Here is a 19,208-nt window from a genome sequence, read left to right on the forward strand (position 1 = left end):
AGTGACTTAGCAGTAGCAGTAGCACCATAAGTAAGTGAAAAAAATCTTTAAGTGTGAGTAATATTTTTATGTTGGGCTGCCCAGTTGGCACAGTGATAAAGAATCCATCTGCCTATGCAGGAGATGCAGGTTCAATCCCTGGGTCAGGAAGATGCCTAGGGAAAGAAATGGCAACATGACCTAGTGACTACACACACACACACACACACACACTCACACACACACACACTCATCTCACTTGACTCCTACAAATTAAGTACAAATCCTCAGAATGCGTGTGTGTGCACTCAGTCACTCACTCAGTCATGTCCAACTCGTTGCAACCCTGTGGAATGTAGCCTGCCGGGCTCCTCTGTCCATGGGATTTCCCAGGCTGGAGTGGGTAGCCATTTTCTTCTCCAAGGAATCTTCCCAACCCAGGGATCGAACTTCTGTGTCCTACTTGACAGGAAGATTCCTTACCACTCAGCCTGGGAAGCCCTGTGTATGTCTGTATGTATATATGGCAATATATACACATACATATATATTGTAAAATTTCCTACTTGGATCAATAAAGATTTTCCATTCAGTGGTATTTATTTAACAGCAAAATTTCAGTTATATGAAGCATCACCATGTTGGCCCTCAGGGAGAAGTTTGGTCTAGGGTAAGCTAGAATATTGTTAGTGCCAGCTAGAAGTCAGGAGGTCTGGAGGTGGAAGCAAGGCAAAGCAGATACTAAAACAGATTAGATGTTGACCAGGAAGAATTAATTGAATTAGCTAACATTTTTCTGTTCCAGGCTCAGGGGTTTTCTGAGTTCCCTAGAGGCAGTGTGGTGGGCTCAAGCTCAAGTAGTTAATTACGAATGCCTGTTGTTTGACTCTGTACTGAAATTCTAACTGGTCTCTATAGTGTTATTATGAAGTTAGTTTTATAATAATGATCCGAGATTTGGGGATAGTGGAGTGGCCCTATACCTTCCACAGTGAGAACATTCTGTCTTCACTTTCTTCACTTACTAGTGATGGGTGTTTCTTATTCATCTGCCAGTCAATTTTCCCGAACTTTTATTATAACTCATTTTTAGGGAAGTATTACTTTTCTGTCTTCTTACCTTCTTACTGACTTACTTAGATTCTAATAATTAATTGCCCCAGGGTGATACTGTGGAACTGTGGACTTCATAAAGTTGGGTGAATTCCAAGAGCAGAGAAGGAAGTATTAACTAATTTAATTGACAAATGTTTCCCAGCCTGGTATACTGTTCAGGTTTTTGTTGTAAGTTTGTGAATAAATTAAACTTTCTGCCCCAGGGACTCAAGTCAGATATGTGGTTGTGGGAATCTTTTTCTTTCCCACACCACTCTGCATTTTAAAAATTCTTCTGCAGGAAGATCCCAACATGCTATAGCTGTTCTTTCTTATGCAGCTAATTTTCCCTGGAGAGAAGCAGTAGAAAATCCAAATTGAGTTTCTTTTTTAATGGTTTGTTTTCCTGTCACTTTTTCAGAGAGCTACACTTTTCTGTTAAATTGTCAACAAATATTCTAAACCAGGAAGTGGGGGGGCGGCGGCAGTGGCGGGGAGTAGGAAATAGGAAGTTCAGTTTAGTTCAGTTGCTCAGTTGTGTCCGACTCTTCGAGCCGCCATGGACCGCAGCACACCAGCGTTCCCTGTCATTCACCAACTCCTAGGAAATAGGATGGGAAAGGAGCAAATTCTTAACACTCACGGGAGCACTAATGAACATGTTGAATTAGTCTACCATTTATATGATAGTATTTTCTCACTTGAGGCTTTTAAAAGTGTGTGTGTGTGTGTAAATAATTGTACTTTCATACCAAGACTTGTGTGCATTATTCATATGCAATTTACATGGGTGTCCACAGCTGCATTACTCATAATAGCCAAAGGGTGAAAACAACTCAGACATAACGTCAGTGGATTAGCACAGTCTGGTATATCCATGCAATAGAACATTATTCAGCCATAACAAGTAATAAAGTACTGATGTACACGCCAGACACAACAGTCCACATGCTTTGATCTCGTTTATATGATTTGTCCATAATTGGGAAATTCATAGAGACTGAAAGTAGCTTTGTGGTAATGGGGAGTGGAGTGGAAGAAGAGGGTGTCTTCCTGGCCGTGTCTGCCAGGGTGAAAGGTCTTTGGAGTAATGAAAATGGTCTGGAGTTTGATAGTGGTGATGGTTGTATAGTCCTTTGAATAAACTAAAATCAACGGAGTTGTGTACTTTACAGTGGTGAATTTTATGGTCTGTGAATTAGATTTCAGATTTTTTTAAAAAGTTTACTGAGAAACTAGATTCTTTAGCTACCCTAAAATATCGAGTCAGTATTTCACATTTTATATGGATCACAGCAGCTCTCAGTTCAAGTGTTGCACACAGTGGGGGTTGTTTGGGAGTTGCACTTCATCTCTATTTGAGTAGACATAGAACTAGGAACCCTGGACTTGGAGTCAGGAATTAGGAATTTTACCCCTGAATCTTGAGTGACCACGGGCAAGGTGCTGCCACTTTCATTCTGTCCTCAGAAAGGAGGATTGTATGTTTGCTCTTGTCTGAGTTTTCCAAATTGGAGGGTTTCTGAGAGGCATAAGCCTTTTGAGGGCAGGTTTTCCAACAGCTTCCTGCACGGTCTTGTACATGTGGGTGTGTGGTAAGTGCATTAAATGAATGTTGGTTTAAGCTGAGAAAGGCACATGAAAGTGCGGTCTCAACTTTCCTATAAAATCAGTTTAGAAGTTACAGTCTGTTGCCAAGGGGTTTTGTAACTAATACACGGTCATGCTGACTCAACTTCTCTTCTAGGCCTTCCAGTATTAAAACATGTGCTGACACCAAGAATAAAGGCAACTCACGTTGCTTTTGATTCTATGAAGGATTATTTGGATGCCGTTTATGATGTTACAGTGGCTTTTGAAGGGTCTGTGGATGATAAAGGGCAGCGGAAGGAAGCACCATCCATGGCTGGTAAGTTTGTTTTCCAGTAAGTCATATATGTTAATGAATGTGGGGTATATTTTTTTAAAGGGTAAGTGTGTTCTATTATGTTACATTGATATATTTTCAAAATGTGTACCCTTGATGTATTTTTTATTAATCTGTAATGGCAGTAATTTCGTTAGCTCTGCTTGGCTGTCCAATTAGTCCTTTGGATTTTCCCGGTATCATTAACTCGGCCTCTTTCTGCCTAAGGTTCACACATAGAAATGGAAAAGCTCCATAAAGCAGAGGAAGGAGAGACCAGGGAAAATGCTAAGCTAGCAACACTGAGTTGTGCCCTCGGTCAATATTCTCTTTATGTGTGTTTTTCATGCAACATTTGTGAACTCTAGTATCACAGATAAGAAGGACTGTCACGCATGACTTTTTCTTTTTTCAACCATGGACTCAAATATTAAGAACTTCTGGGCCATGATTTTAAGTGGGCAGCATGTTTTAGTTCAATATAAGCGCACTTTTGACTGTTGGAGACCTCTGGATGTGGGGCTGGGCAGCAGGAAGCATGTGGAGTTTTCCATCCACTCTTCAAGGTATATCGGCCTAGTATTTCCCCTCGGCAGCTCTGGATATGGAACCGGCTTGTCTAGCGCGTCTCAGCAGGATCTCTTGAAGGCGAATGTTCGGAAGGGAGAGTGACTCCCAGAGGAAGGAGGGGAAAGAGGACAGGGGGGTGAGCAGAATGCGGCTGAATGGTGGAAAGCGGCTGGCGGAGGAGGAAGAGCACCCGGAGGGGCCCCATCTACAGACTGACTGCTCTCCTAATTCACTGTCACCGCAGAGCGAAGTGGGAGCTGCAGAGAAAGTGTGCAGGCTTGTCTCTACCAAAACCCGTCCACCTGCTCTCCCCCTCACCGGTACCCCTTATCTTCTATTGCTTGTCTATTGTAGGTACAAATTTAATTTACAAACAAAAGGCAACGTATAATACTTTTTACTCTTTTCGAAGCATTGACAGAGTCCTTGACTGAGTTTTACATTTGAAGACGGACATACACGTAGTTATTCAACAGTACTGCCATGAGTTTATCAAGCATTCTTTAGAAAACAAGGCTAAACATATTTTTTTTGTTTATGGAAACCAGATGTAATTCCCATAATAACCTTTTTAGAAGGCTGCTTTTATTGAGTCGAGGTCCCATGGTAAGAACCCGTGGGCCAGGCAGCGTCCCCAGGGTCCCCAGGGTGCTGCTGACCGGGGCCTCGGTGCCCAGCCCCAAGCTCCTTCACGTCGTCGCCACCTGCTCGGGGCCCTTGGGGCTGCTGGTTTCCTGCCTGTCACAGAGACCCTCCCGCTCCGCCTGTGGTGGCTTCTGAGACGAGGGACGGTGTGTAGGCCGGGCCACCTTCCTGCCGTCACCCTCATCCGAGCTGTGACCTTGTCCCTGACGAAGGTGCCCCTTTGTAGCTCACAGAGCTTTTGCACTCCCAGGGCACAGCATGTATAGAAGGCAGTGCTTGGTGTTGGTGACTCCGTCTCCTCACAGTTAGGCCAGAAGTGCCTTTTGGGGGCACACGTCTTAGGGCTGGGTTTCCCAGGCGAGGCCCTTCCTCTTACTGCTCCACTTGTTCAGCACCTTAGCTGGCTTTGGGTCGTCTGGACACAGGGCCTCTAGTTTTGAAAAGGTTGGCTTTTCTCTTACATTCAGAAGCCACATACAAAAAAATTATTTCAGTCAATTAAGAATAAATATTTCTTCAAGCAAAAGCACACAAGAGTAAAACTAGAAGACTGAAGACAAGGGGACTGCAGGAAAAAAAAAGCTAATTTCCTTAATGTACAAAGTAAAGGGTAAGAACAGCCAGTTCACAGAAAAAAATGTTCATAATAAGAAAAAGTCAAAAACTATTTTTTGCTATCAAACTGGCAGAAACCCCAAATAACAGGTTAGATCCCATGCCTGTGGGTGAGTAAAGTGTCCCAGGGACTTTTGCACTTTGTTGGTAGGAGTGCAGCCATTTTTTCCATAAAGTTGCCAGATGGTTTATTGATGTGCCATAGGCCAGTGTAGCTCCCAGCCCTGCAGGGGAATGCTTCCATCCGAGTTCCCTGGGGTGCCTCAGCCTGGCTGCTCACAGGCTGTCCTGAGCGGGGGCGGGGCTGTGTGCCCGTGACCCTGGGGGGATGACCCTGCCACGACCCTCCTGGTGACCCGCATCTGGTAGCCGGGGCCTCCCAGCAGAGTGGCAGGCGGCAGGCAGTGAGCCGTGTCCTTCCCATTTCATGGTCTATTCCGCTCAGGGCCCATCAGGGGGTCCTCCTGCCCTTCGCCTGCTCTTTCCAACAGTGTCCAAGTGCTTCTGTGGACAGAGTCCATTGGGCAGAGGTGAGACAGGGCCATTCGAGTGTGATTGATTTATAACTCCCGTTTCTAAAATGAGTGTTACACTTGAAGAAATTGTGAGCTAAAGGACAACAATTGATATTCTGTTTAAGTATTTTATATAATTCTCAGGTAATTTTTTTCTCAATATTTTCTTATATGAAAATAAGACATACTTGAAGGGAAAATTACAGGTAACTCAGAAGAAGGAAAAAAAACTCTACAAACTCACCTATCCAGATACAACCCCAGATAACACCTCAGATATTTTTCTCAAAGTCTTTTGTAATGTCTGTACGTTGGTGTGTATATCTGCCTGTATGTATTTATATAGACATACATATATATGTGTGTATGTGGTTCCTTTTTTTGGCTTAAGAGTGTCATGAACATCTTTACATGTCATTATATACACTTAACATGATTTTTTAAAAGGCTGCGTAGTGTTCATCGGTGTGCGCATATAACCATTTACCTACTCAGTTTTCTGTTGGGCTCAGGTCGCATTGTTCTGCTCTTGTTTTTACCCAGAGGGACGGAAGCGGGTTATGAGCCAGGCCGGGCAGAGCGGGAGGCAGGTTCCCCGGGCCCCTGGGTTGCGCCCCGCCCCTCTCTGGGGCTCCACAGGCACAGAGCAGCGCGACTCGGTTCCTTCGGAGACTCGGCCTTGTGGCCTGTCTAGAGCCCTGGAAGATTTCCCGTGTGGCCCTGGAATACAGCATACTCTAGGGACCTGCTGGGAAAGCTGTAGTCAGAAAAAAATCACACCTTCATTAGAATAATTTTCCCTACATTCCCTAAATATTATGGGATAAAGTTTGCTCATGCCCTGTGAAATGTGCCCCAGCTAAAATAGTTGTTACTAAAGTAGATATCGGAGCTCATGAAATACTGAGGAAAATATTTCCGTCACTCATTTCTCGTCTCTGGTGGGAGTACCTCCTGGATGTCGCTGGCGCTGATCTGAGCTTGTATGGTCTGTATCTGGATTCCTGACCACAGAGACCTGGCTTGACTCGATGCTGAGCCTTGGTTCCTTCACCCCCACAAAGGAATGATAGTCCTTGCCTGTAGATGTGCGTGAAGGTCAAGTGAAGTGACGTGCACAAACGTGCGTTGTAAATACCAAAGCACTATGTACCTTCTTAGGTTTTCCTGGTGGCTCAAACGGTAAAGAATCTGCCTGCAACATGGGAGACCTGGGGTCAATCCCTGAGTTGGGAAGATCCCCTGGAGAAGGGAATGGCAACCCACTCCAGTATTCTTGCCTGGAGAATTCCATGGACAGAGGAGCCTGGCGGGCTACGGTCCACAGGGTCAAAGAGTCGGACATGACTGAGCGACTTTCACATGTACCTTCTAGGTGAGAAAAAGCCGAAAGCATCCAGGGGACTTTTCGGGTCCTTTCTCACATGGGCGTCTTTAAGGATGGGTGACACGTTCCAAACACTTGAGTTCACACGCATTCATTTCTGACCCCAGAAGTGCACCTGGTTTCGTGTCCCTGCAGATTCTGTACATCTGTGCCCCGGGACTCGGGGGACATCCAGGGTAAATGCAGTGTCAACCGAATACCCGCTTAATTAAGGGGCAGGAAATGTTAGGGGCAGGTGTAGATGATTAAGTGAAGGCAGGAAAGTTGGTGCCAGCTCCTGCATTTTTACGTGTCAGAAATAGAAGTGCGGTGAGGTGAGGAGCCACATGCAGCCAGCAAACTCCAGTGACTGACACTCCACACGCGTGTGTGCTGGGTCCTGTTCTGCCCCATCACCCTCATGACAGCCTCCCGGGCCGGGTCTGCTACCGTCACGTCTTGTGGATGGACACACGTGGAAAGGTGTGCAGAGAGGCTGCACGCTGAGATCTGCCCAGGCTGGTGAGGGGTCAGAACCCAGGCCACCTGACTCACTGTCTGTGCTCTTCACCTGTGCACAGTTCTGCTCCTGAAAGTACTTCCTACGCTGGTCTTTGATTTAAAGAAAACGGAACTTGAGAAAAAGAGAAAAATATTGTAAAAGTGCAGTCTTCTTATGGCAGTGTTTTGCACATTTATCATCAAAGCTAGTTCACTCCTAAGAGTATATAAACATAAGATAATTTTTGATGACTGAAGTGCGTTACTGAGGCTTGACACCAGAAGTGGAGGAAAGCAGTTGCAGAGAGAATTCACAAGAAGGGCTGTGTGCGGGGTCCAGAGGTGGAGCCTTTAAGGATCAGCTTCCTGTCTTCCTCCAGCTTCACAACACACCAGCCACTGTTTCCTGAACACACCTGTGAGCACATTCCAACTTGAGATAAATGGTCTTATCCCCCTACTTGCATGCCCACCCAGGGAACACAGTTGTCTCTTAAATCTCTTAGCAACATTTCCTTCTTCTCCAGGAATTTAAATATGTTAGCATGGTCATGTCTTCACAGAAAGTCACATCCAAAAAAGGAAATTTCCGGGCTCAAAGTTCTTTCTTATCTTGGAATAAATCCTGACCTCATCCCTTGTGCAACCTGGGCTGAAAAAAAGACTGTCTGCTAATTTTTAGGTTAGCATTTTTTAGTAACTAGCTGTTGAAAGGCCCAGAGCTATTCCACAAAAAGAAATTTGGTTCCCAGAGCAACTAAAATATGTTAAAATATGACAGGGATCAGGGAAGCAAGGCGCACCAGTGAGTAGACACCACTGGCAACTCATGGAGTTGGTGGTGGGCAGAGGCCTGTGGAGCCATGGCAGAGCCACGGGTCAGCACTGGGGTCTGAGGGGTAGGATGGCTCCATGTGCCCAGCCCAGGCACATCCATCCGGTCCCAGTGACCTGTGACAAGCACTCAGCCCCATGAAGGTGACTGGTGGGCCTGAGGGTGGTTGGCATATGGGAATCTGTTTAGAGGGTGGGTGCATACTTCTGGTAGAGGCTAGCCTCCTGACCTGGGCTGCCTGTTCAACTTGTAACAGTTGTTGCATGAGAAATACCATCTGGTTGATTTAACTCATGACGTAGGGAACTATGGGAGACTTGGAAATTATACTGCTTCAGCCTGAAACCCCAGACCACCAGTTTGTAATCTTTATTTTCTTTTTTTTTGTCTTTGCTAAAGAAAGACTCTGAACTTTGTTTTAAAACTTTTTTAAACCTCATTTTGTTGGTATTTTATATAACTGAATTCTAAACTAATAAAAATGAAATATTTTTGTTTCTTGTTAGAATTTCTCTGCAAAGAATGTCCAAAAATTCATATTCACATTGATCGTATAGACAAAAAAAATATCCCAGAAGAACAAGTATCCATGAAAAGATGGCTTCATGAGCGTTTTGAAATAAAAGATAAGTGAGTAATGACAGTTCTCGCCCTTCAAATACGTTGGCTCAGCTTGGTCACTAAAGTAAACAATGTGAAATGAGTGTAAACAGATTATTGTCTTAAGAGTGCTTTTTACAAACTCAAATCTCATTCCATGTTTCGTCTATTCATGTTTTAACCTTGACAGTTACAAGTCATTGTAAAAGATCTTGTTATGGGGGGCTGTCCATCATTATTTACCACATTTCAATAATTTGTGTAAGATGTAGTTTTTTTACAAAAAGACAAACAGAAGGCTTCGCATTGTGGTGCTCCAGGCTTGGGGGAGGGTGTGCGGCCTGAGGGCCAGCAGGGCGTGGGTGGAGGATGGTGCCTCACATGTATGTGGAACTGACCCCAGGGCGTTTGGTGGAAAAACAGGGGCAATTGACATTTTTGTGGCCAAAGTGTTGTTTTGCTGTTAGTGTTTTGGAGCCTAAACAGTTTCTGGGGTTGACCTGGTGTCTCTCCTGCTAATAACATGACTTTGGAGCAAATGCTGAGTGTTACTCTTAAGTACCAGGTGGGGGCCTCTCGGGATCGGGGAGGGGAGTGTGTGAGGCTCCCTGTGATTTACACAAATTCCTAAAAGTAGAAATTTTAGAATTTTGTTTTTAGGAAGATAAAAACGGAGTTCTTAGGCTTAGAGATGATATTTAGACGTTGAATTTTCTTGGATAAAAACTTTAGGATATATTATTTACTGTTTGTTTTGCTATCGATGGATATTTTTTCTGTTTTTTTAAAGCTGTGTTTTAAATATTGATACTTTTTTCCCTCTTCTTGAAAAAAGTGGATTCATGAGTTATAGGATCCACCATTAAAATGATTTTTTTTTACTGTCTAGAAACTCCAATTAAAGCAACTCTTTGAGTATTTCCTTATAAGGACCTGTAACTTCTCTAACAGGCACCCAATAAATATTTGTTGAATTAAAATATTGAAATGACTAAATCTGAAAGTTAAAGCAATTTTCTTTTTCATTCTGGCCGTAGATTGCTTATAGAATTCTATGATTCACCGGACCCAGAAAGAAGAAACAAATTTCCTGGAGAAAGTGTTAATTCTAAGCTAAGTCTCAAGAAGACCTTACCATCATTCTTGATCTTAAGTGGTTTGACTGCTGGTTTGCTTATGACTGAGGCTGGAAGGAAACTGTATGTGAAAACCTGGATTTATGGAACCTTGATTGGCTGCTTGTGGGTTAGTATTAAAGCATAAACGAGTAGCTGTCTCCAGGCGGTGGGATGCGCTATGCTGTTTATTGTTCGTGGCTCCACGTTACATCCGATTGCTCCTGAATTTAATAAGAAGTGTAAATAAAGCCTTGTTGATTGAACATTGGATAAAATAGAATTTCTGACTAAAGCCAATATTCAGTTGGTCTTGGGCAAACATACACAGTTTTACAACTTTAGTCCAGAAGCTGTTGGAAAGGGAAAAGGTAAATAGAGTTTATATTATTCTTGGCATTTCCTATGAACTAATGTCAACTGCAGAATATTGATAGGATTGTATATTTGTTGTGTTAATCAAATAGTGGCATTCATGAACATTAATTTGCAATGTATTTTACTATATTCATTTTCAATTTTTTTAAAGACTTGACTGGGCCAACTCTTATCACTAAAGTACTTAGTGTTTTGCAACTGTGAAATATTTTGCCTTTTGTTTAATTTCTCCAAGTCAATGAAAGAAATTGTAATTAAGAATCAAGAAGGGCACAAGGAAAGGGCCGGGGAATGTTGATGGGAGAAGCTCTGTGTTAGCGCAGGCTTTTATTGTATTGTGTTGTGTTGTTAGCTGATTTCACTTGATATTTGCAAAATAGTATTTCTAATATTTACTGAAACAGCTTCATTTGCACACCCTGTACTCTATACAAAAGAATAATGTAAAAAAAAAAAAAAAAAAAAGTAAAATTGTGATCCAGATTCATTGTAGCAGAACTTTAAATTGCTCAGCTTTTTGAAGATTTAGGCTAAGCTCCTAGAACTTCATGACATTTGTGCCATAAGTACTTGAAAACCTTAAGATTTCCTGTTATTTTTTATGTCGAAATAATCAGTGTGAACCTTTGTTAGACCTGAGTCCACAGATATCTAAGATGGTGGGAGCTCTCAGACACCTGACTAGACTTACTAGCACGTGCCTTTTGCCTGTTACCCTTGGGTTCAGTGAAATGTCTAATCCAAAAATCATGTTTTTGTGTCATCATGGTCGGTTTCCGTTCTACTCGAGTTCCTTTCCTTCAGATCATCAGCAGAGGTGCTGCCCACAGCGGACACGGGGCCTCACCGGAAGCACTGTGTCCTGACGCAGGTCTCACCCGGAAGTGCTGTGTCCTGACGCAGGCTTCAACCGTTTAAGCTCTTGTGAGCCAGCCCACTGTCCGCGGCAAAGGCATTTTGTGTTGTTTTACGTCAAGAAGTTGCCTTCCTCAAGCCGGTAAATACAGACTTAATCCATCAGGACAGAGTGAATTTGTTTAGTTCCCATTAGTGTTAATGGGGCCGCGTAATTCATCAGAGTCACCTGAAAAGAGTGGTGTTTCAGGATCCACGTCACACAATTTTCAGTCCTGGAACAACTAACCCTCAAGAGGACCTTTTAAAGTGTGGAACTTCTATGTTACAGTTCAAGCTTAATGGCCTATTAGTCCCTTAAGATACCCATTTCTGCTTCCGAGTAATGGGTTTTTGCTGTAAAATTGTATCAGTGCCCCAGATGAAAACACCTCTTAAATCATGATAAACAAAATAGAAATAATAAGAGAAATTTTGTCTGGTTTTCCAGAACCAGAGTAAGTTATTTCAAGAAACCCCTCTTAAGAGTTGGGTAGTATGAACTGGTTTGTGCATAGTTTAGTATGTGTATGTATATAGACACATTAGTATGTAATGTGTGTGTGTACACACAGTCCCACAGGATACCATCGGCCTCACTGTAAATGAAGGTGCAGGTAAAACTTTTGTTCTTACGCCACATTGCAGCTTTCTCTTACCCTCTAAAGCGCAATTGTGTCAATGCCATGTCTTTGTTAAATACTCTTTTTAACAGTCCTAAAGTTAGGAACTATTTCTAATTAGATCACAATAAATTAAGTTGTGTAACTTATTTTGAATGTCATGGATATGCTCTAAATTTTAAGAAGCAATACCACTGGAATTATGTTGACTATAACTGATTTGAAGAAGGCCAAGTGAGCTGCACAAGATCACTTGGACAGCATGTTTCTTATAACTACCATTATATTCTTCTCACAAAAGGTCTATAAAATGTTTAAAATTTTTTTGTATCAAAATATTTTGAAAATTAGAAGCTTCTTTCTAACATGTATTGATATGACTTGAATTATTATTTTCTGAAATTAAGAACTCTATATACCAGTAAATAATTTCACATAATATCATTTAAGGTTTTGTTTATATTATTGTTGACTTATGGCTTAGACTTGTTTTTTCTTTAAAAGACTGCAGTCAATGTGCATGCTTTTATCTTTTTCACAAAAGGGTGTGTTTGGATGAAAGTAAAAGAGATAATAAAATCTTTCACTGTCTCTGATGTCTGTGCTATTTAACATTTTGTGACCCAAAAATTCACCAACAGTCTCTCTCTACATAAAATAGGCCCTATGGCTGGCCCTGCATTAAGGACATTAAAATCTTCAAAATTGTGACACAGTGTGTTAATTTGGTTATATAAGGTCATCCATATATTTTATAAGATTTATGAATGAATGTTAGTAGCTCAGTTGTGTCTGACTCTTTTCGGCCCCATGGACTGTAGCCCGCCAGGCTGCTCTGTCCTTGGGATTCTTCAGGCAAGAATAGTGGAGTAGGTTGCCATTCCCTTCTCCAAGGGATGTTCCGGACGCAGGCAGATTCTTTCCTGTCTGAACCACCAAGATGTATGGAGATTCTTAATTGCTTGACAATTTTGTAATTACTAAGATACCACACTGAAAAGTGTCAGATGCTTAAAATTAGCCAGGTTGGTGAGTCAAGAACGAATCCGACTGATCCTTACATCACACATACTGGTGACTTCTTTCATCTGTATCATTTCCATGTAATTTTTTTTTTCCATTTAGAGTGGTACAATTCTTCTTTATATCCAGATTCAGTTCATTTCAATTGCTCAGTCGTGTCCAACTCTTTTCAACCCCATGGACTGCAGTACACCAGGCCTCCCTGTCCCATCACCAGGACATACTCAAACTCATGTCCATCGAGTTGGTGATGCCATCCAACTGTCTCATCCTCTGTCGTCCCCTTCTCCTCCCTCCTTCAATCTTTCCCAGCATCAGGGTCTTTTCAAATGAGTCAGCTCTTCGCATCAGGTGGCCAAAATATTGGAGTTTCAGCTTCAGCATCAGTCCTTCCAATGAACACCTAGGACTGATCTCCTTTAGGGTGGACTGATTGGATCTCCTTGCAGTCCAAGAGACTATCAAGAGTCTTCTCCAATACCACAATTCAAAAGCATCAATTCTTGCAGTGCTTAGCTTTCTTTATAGTCCAACTCTCACATCCATGCATGACCACTGGAAAGACCATAGCCTTGATTAGACGGACCTTTGATTTCAAAGAAATATCCAGTTACATAAATTTTATTGTTTCTTTCATAATGTTATATGGTTTATACTTACCTTCACTGAGTAAGTCCATATCAGTAAAATGATCTGAATAAATTGACCACTAAAACTAAGAAATGTATAACCTTTGCCCATGAAGCATAGGTGCAAAGTAACTGCCAGATGTATAGCAGACTCACATTTGAGAAAATGGAGAAATGTCTATCCTGGGATTTCATGTGTACAATTGCAAATGTATACAGTAAAAAATAAGATTTGTTCTTCAAGTGTTGACTTGAGGAAGAGGTTTTCTTGGCACGTATTCCAGATACCACCTTGTAGTAACTTACATATCTTTGCTTATAAGTAGGAATTTGAAGGAGGGACAATCTCTGTTATGAGTTACACCTACTTTTAAACTAAAGATTGGCTAACTTGGAATGTTGTGTTACGATTTAGTATAACTGTCTTTATAAACACAGTAACTGAACCTAACACCTTACATAGGTAAAATCTCCATTGACTGAATCTAAAACTTTTTACTCAGATGTTTTGGTGTGCCATTTGGCAATCACTTATCTGTGTCAGTTTAGTTACAATGTCACATTAGCCCCAAGATTTCACTGATGTGTTTTCAAATTTATGGATAATTAAGTAAATTCATTGCTTCTACTAACTGGGGAGACATTCTGGGACTATTTATACCTGAGGTCAAAGAGTCAGTTCAGTCACTCAGTCATGTCCGACTCTGTGACCCCATGAATGGCAGCACACCAGGCTTCCCTGTCCATCACCAACTCCTGGAGCTTGCTCAAACTCATGTCCATTGAATCGGTGATGCCATCCAACCATCTCATCCTTTGTCATCCTCTTTTCCTTCTGCCTTCAAAGTCTTCCCCAGCATTGAGGTATTTTTCAATGAGTCAGTTCTTCCCATCAGATGGCCAACATATTGGAGCTTCAGTTTCAGCATCACTCCTTCCAATGAATATTCAGGACTGATTTCCTTTAGGATGGACTGGTTGCATCTCCTTGCAGTCCAAGAGACTCTTAAGGGTCTTCTCCAACACCACAATCAAAAGCATCAATTCTTCATAGCTCAGCTTTCTTTATGGTCCAACTCACATCCATACGTGACCATTGGAAAAACCACAGCTTTGACTAGACAGACCTTTGTAGGCAAAGTAGTGTCTCTGCTTTTTTAATACACTGTCTAGGTTGGTCATAGCTTTTCGTCCAAGGAGCAAGCGTCTTTTAATTTCATGGCTACAGTCACCATCTGCAGTGATTTTGGAGCCCAAGAAAATAAAGTCTGACACTGTTTCCACTATTTCCCATGATGTGTTGGGACTGGATGCCATGATCTTAGTTTTCTGAATATTGAGTTTTAAGCCAGCTTTTTTCACTCTCCTGTTTCACTTTTATCAAGAGGTTCTTCAGTTCCTCTTTGCTTTCTGCCATAAGGATGGTGTTATCTGCATATCTGAGGTTATTGGTATTTCTCCCAGCAATCTTGATTCCAGCTTGTGCTTCATCCAGCCCAGCATTTTGCATGACGTACTCTGCATATAGCTTAAATAAGCAGGGTGGCAATACACAGCCTTGATGTACTCCTTTCCCAATTTGGAACCAGTTTGCTTTTCCATGTCTGGTTCTAACTTGCTTCTTGACCTGCATACAGATTTCTCAGGATGCAGGTAAGGTGGTATGGTATTCCCATTTCTTGAAGAATTTTCCAGAGTTTGTTGTGATCCACACAGTCAAAGGCTTTGGCGTAGTCAATAAACCAGAAGTAGATGTCTTTCAGGAACTCTCTTGCTTTTTCTGTGATCCAGTGGATGTTGGCAATTTGATCTCTGGTTCCTCTGCCTTTTCTAAATCCACCTTGAACATCTGGAAGTTCTCGGTTTGTGTATTATTGAAACCTAGCTTGGAGAATTTTGAGCATTACTTTGCTAGCATGTGAGATGAGTGCAATTGTGCGGTAGTTTGAGCATTCTTTGACATTGCCTTTGGGACTGGAATGAAAACAGAGATTCTTGGTTATTATCCTGAGTGGGGGGCGGGGGAGGGGGAGGGGAAGGGAGGAGCCTGTTTTTCAAAAAGTCACCCTAAATAGAAAGCTCAATAACTTTCTACTGTGTTGAAGAAAATCTGATTTGTGCAGCAAACTCTCAATAAATGTTTACTGATGGTGGGGAGACAGCTCAGTTATTCATCCATATTAATGATGATTCATGATTTTATCTGTGACTATGTAAGAAAGACATGTTCTGCAACTATTTTTATAAATCTTTATATCTGAAAAAAGAATGCTTATTTACTAAGAGTCTTGTCTCCTTATAGTATGTTCAGAATAAATTCTGACTTACATTCTTGGGTTTATTGATGCTTCATTAGTTCAACCAAAAAAGGGAAACTATAAAGCTCAAAAATTAGTTACCTGGCAATATGCATGGGTGCATGCTAAGTAGCTTTAGTTGTGTCTGGCTGTGTGACCCTGCGGACTGTGACCCGCCATGTTCCTCTGTCCATGGGATACTCCAGTCAAGAATACTGGAGCGGTTGCCATGCCCTCCTCTAGGGGAGCTTCCCAACCCAGGGACCGAGCTAGTGTCTCTTTTGTCTCCTCCGTTGGCAGATGGGTTCTTTACCACTAGCACCACCTGCGAAGCCCCTCCTGGCAATATATGTGATGACAAAGGCTGTGTTTGCAGATAGTTATTTCATACATATGTGATAGGTAGGTATGTTGCATTGACAGATGTAATGATAGAGTATTATATGTTACTTTTGAAGCTCATTTTCCTTTGGTTCTTCTCGAGACGTGCTTACTGTCTGGTGGGGCAGTGTGCTACTCCAGGGGCGTGATCTCTCATCTGATCCCCATAGCAGGTCCCATATGGCGGGAAACTAACTGTTGGCTGTCGAGAGTAAGCAGGCAGCAAGTGGACTGCCAGCTTTTGGCTCGCAGTTTCTCCACTTGACATTTGACCTTGAGCAAGTAAAAATGGTCATGTCATTTTTCCAGTGGTCATGAATGGATGTGAGTTGGACTGTGAAGAAAGCTGAGCACTGAAGAATTGATGCTTTTGAATTGTAGTGTTGGAGAAGACTCTTGAGAGTCCCTTGGATTCCAAGGAGAGCCAACCAGTTCATTCTGAAGGAGATCAGTCCTGAGTGTTCATTGGAAGGACTGATGCTGAGGCTGAAACTCCAATACTTTGGCCACCTGATGCAAAGAGTTGACTCATTGGAAAAGACTCTGATGCTGGGAGGGATTGGGGGCAGGAGGAGAAGGGGATGACAGAGGGTGAGATGGTTGGATGGAATCACCAACTCGATGGACATGAGTTTGGGTGAACTCCGGGAGTTGGTGATGGACAGGGAGGTCTAGCGTGCTGCGATTCATGGGGTCGGACTCTTCGCAAAGAGTCTGACACGACTGAGCAGCTGAACTGAACTGAAGTTAAAATGTAAAGTTTCTGTGACCCAATTTTTTTTAATCTGTTAAACAGTCATAATAATCGTGTTTACCTCAAAGGCTGGCTGAGGTCTCAGTAAGTCAGTGCATCTGAAATATTGTATGCAGCACATGGAATGTAGCAGTACTAAATACGTCTGGTTCTTCAAATCCTCCTCCTACCCCTGGTTCTACAGGTGAGGAGATTCAGAGTTCAAATAAAGTAAACGAAAGTCACTTAACTAATACTTCTGACAGAGAAAAGCACTCCTGCTTAATGAGGATGTAACACAGTATTTCAGACTTTGTAAGTGCCTTTAAAAAGTGGATGATCATTACTCTGACCATAGTTATTTAAAGATTACAGTGGTTTTTTAAATATAGATAAAAGAATATAGAGATTACAAAAGGGAAGATTGTCCATCTTTCATAAAAATCTGATCTTTCCAAACTGACCCCACATTGGTCCTAAAGGCTGAGGAGTGTCTGTCCCCTCAGACTTGCAGCACAGACTCCTTCTGAGGTCGGCGAAGGTGGTGTGTAACAGCAACCTCAAAGGGCTTTCTGTGCAGTGCCATGTACGCGTGCACATGTGTGTGTGTGTGTGTATGTGCTCGGTTACTCAGGCATGCCCGCCTCTGCACATTGACTGACTGTAGCCGGCCAGGCTCCTCTGTCTGTGGTATTCTCCAGGCAGGAATCCTGCAGTGGGTTGTCATTTCCTCCCCCAGAGGATCTTCCCCACCCAGGGATCGAGCCTGGGTCTCCTGCATTGGCAGGTGGCTCGTTAACCGTCTGAGCCACCACCACGGGAGCCCCAAACTACCCTGTATACTGTGTCTATGTATATGTCCATAAGTGGTTCTGCTTTACACTAGAACTAGCAACTTTCTTGTTTGAAGTTTTTTGGTATGCTGTTCTAATTTGGCATGTGACAAGGATAAACTTGATATTGTGAAATGAAATAAAGTATATTTTAAAGGATCAAGGCAACAGTTTATTCCTTTCTTCTGCTGCTGCTGCTAAGTCGCCCCAGTCGTGTCTGACTCTGTGCGACCCCATAGAGGGCAGCCCACCAGGCTCCCCCGTCCCTGGGATTCTCCAGGCAAGAACATTGGAGTGGGTTGCCATTTCCTTCTCCAATGCATGAAAGTGAAAAGTGAAAGTGAAGTCGCTCAGTCGTGCCCGGCTCTAGGCGACCCCATGGACTGGAGCCTACCAGGCTCCTCCATCCATGGGATTTTCCAGGCAAGAGTACTGGAGTGGGGTGCCATTGCCTTCTCCGATTCCTTTCTTCATGTGTGCTAATACCTTTATCCTTTTTTTTTTTTTTTCCTTTTTGCCTCTGTATTCCTTCCCCATCTGTTTCTAGAAGTTGAATAAAGGTCAGAAGTAAACCATACAGAGCACCCTCCCCTGGCCCTTTTCTCGGGGACCTCCAGGCCGAGCTTGTCTGACACTCTTACTCCCACACCCACGCTGGTGTCTGCTGGCTCTGGTGTCAAGTCTGTCGCTTTGTTCCCTGACACATTTTATTTCTAACTGCTGGCCCGGCTCTAACAGGCATGTGTGTCTGGCATTGGCTTCTGGTGGGCAGACTGGTCTACAGGATGACAGGTCGGTTGGGGCTTGTGGGTCCTGAGATTCCATCCCAGTTCCCGGCATACTAGGCACCCAGCATGTTTATTTACCTCATTCGATAGAGACACTGAAACTGAAAGGAGCTCAGTCGTGTCTGGCTCTTTGCGACCCCATGGAAGTCTGCCAGGCTCCTCAGTCCATGCAGTTCTCCAGGCAAGAATACTGGAGTGGGTAGCTATTCCATTCCATGCAATTCTCCAGGCAAGAATACTGGAGTGGGTAGCTATTCCCTTCTCCAGGGGATCTTCCCAACCCCAGGGACTGAACCCAGGTCTCACACATTGCAGGTGGATTCTTTACCATCAGAGCCACCTGAGAAGCCCAAGAAAACTAGAGTGGAGTTTTCCAAGGGAAACTGAGTTCCTTCTCAGGGGAACTTCCCGACCCAGGGATTGAACCAGAGTCTCCTGCATTGCAGGTGGATTCTTTACCAACTGAGCTACCAGAGAAGCCGATTTAATTCAGATGACCATTATATCTACTACTGTGGTCAAGAATCCCTTATAAGAAGTGGACTAGTGCTCACAGTCCACAAAAGAGTCTGAAATGCAGTACTTGGGTGTAATCTCCAAAATGATAGAATAATCTCTGTTCGTTTCCAAGGCAAAGCATTCAATATCACAGTAATCCAAGTCTATGCCCCAGCCACTAATTCCGAAGAAGCTAAAGTTGAATGGTTCTATGAGGACCTACAAGACCTTCTAGAATTAACACTAAAAAACGATGTCCTTTCATCACTGGGGACTGGAATGCAAAAGTAGGAACTTAGATACCTGGGGTAACAACAGGCAAGTTTGGCCTTGGAGTACAAAAGGAAGCAGAGCAAAGGCTAACAGTTTTGTCAAGAGAACACACTGGT

The 19,208-nt window shown here is 42.9% G+C and overlaps 1 protein-coding gene across 1 annotated transcript in view; it reads left to right on the forward strand.

Annotated features, from left to right (window-relative positions):
* AGPAT5 (1-acylglycerol-3-phosphate O-acyltransferase 5) overlaps nucleotides 1–12,233 on the forward strand; it is a 47,633-nt gene extending 35,400 nt beyond the window's left edge. Inside the window, exons 6-8 of the mRNA XM_070781632.1 lie at nucleotides 2,822–2,983; nucleotides 8,534–8,657; nucleotides 9,665–12,233. Of these exons, the coding sequence (XP_070637733.1) occupies nucleotides 2,822–2,983; nucleotides 8,534–8,657; nucleotides 9,665–9,890 (512 nt within the window). The 3' untranslated portion in view covers nucleotides 9,891–12,233. The remainder of the gene's footprint in view (nucleotides 1–2,821; nucleotides 2,984–8,533; nucleotides 8,658–9,664) is intronic.
* The last annotated feature ends 6,975 nt before the right edge of the window (nucleotides 12,234–19,208 follow it).

This window comes from Bos indicus, chromosome 27, assembly GCF_029378745.1.
Source record: "Bos indicus isolate NIAB-ARS_2022 breed Sahiwal x Tharparkar chromosome 27, NIAB-ARS_B.indTharparkar_mat_pri_1.0, whole genome shotgun sequence".
Lineage (NCBI taxonomy): Eukaryota > Metazoa > Chordata > Mammalia > Artiodactyla > Bovidae > Bos > Bos indicus.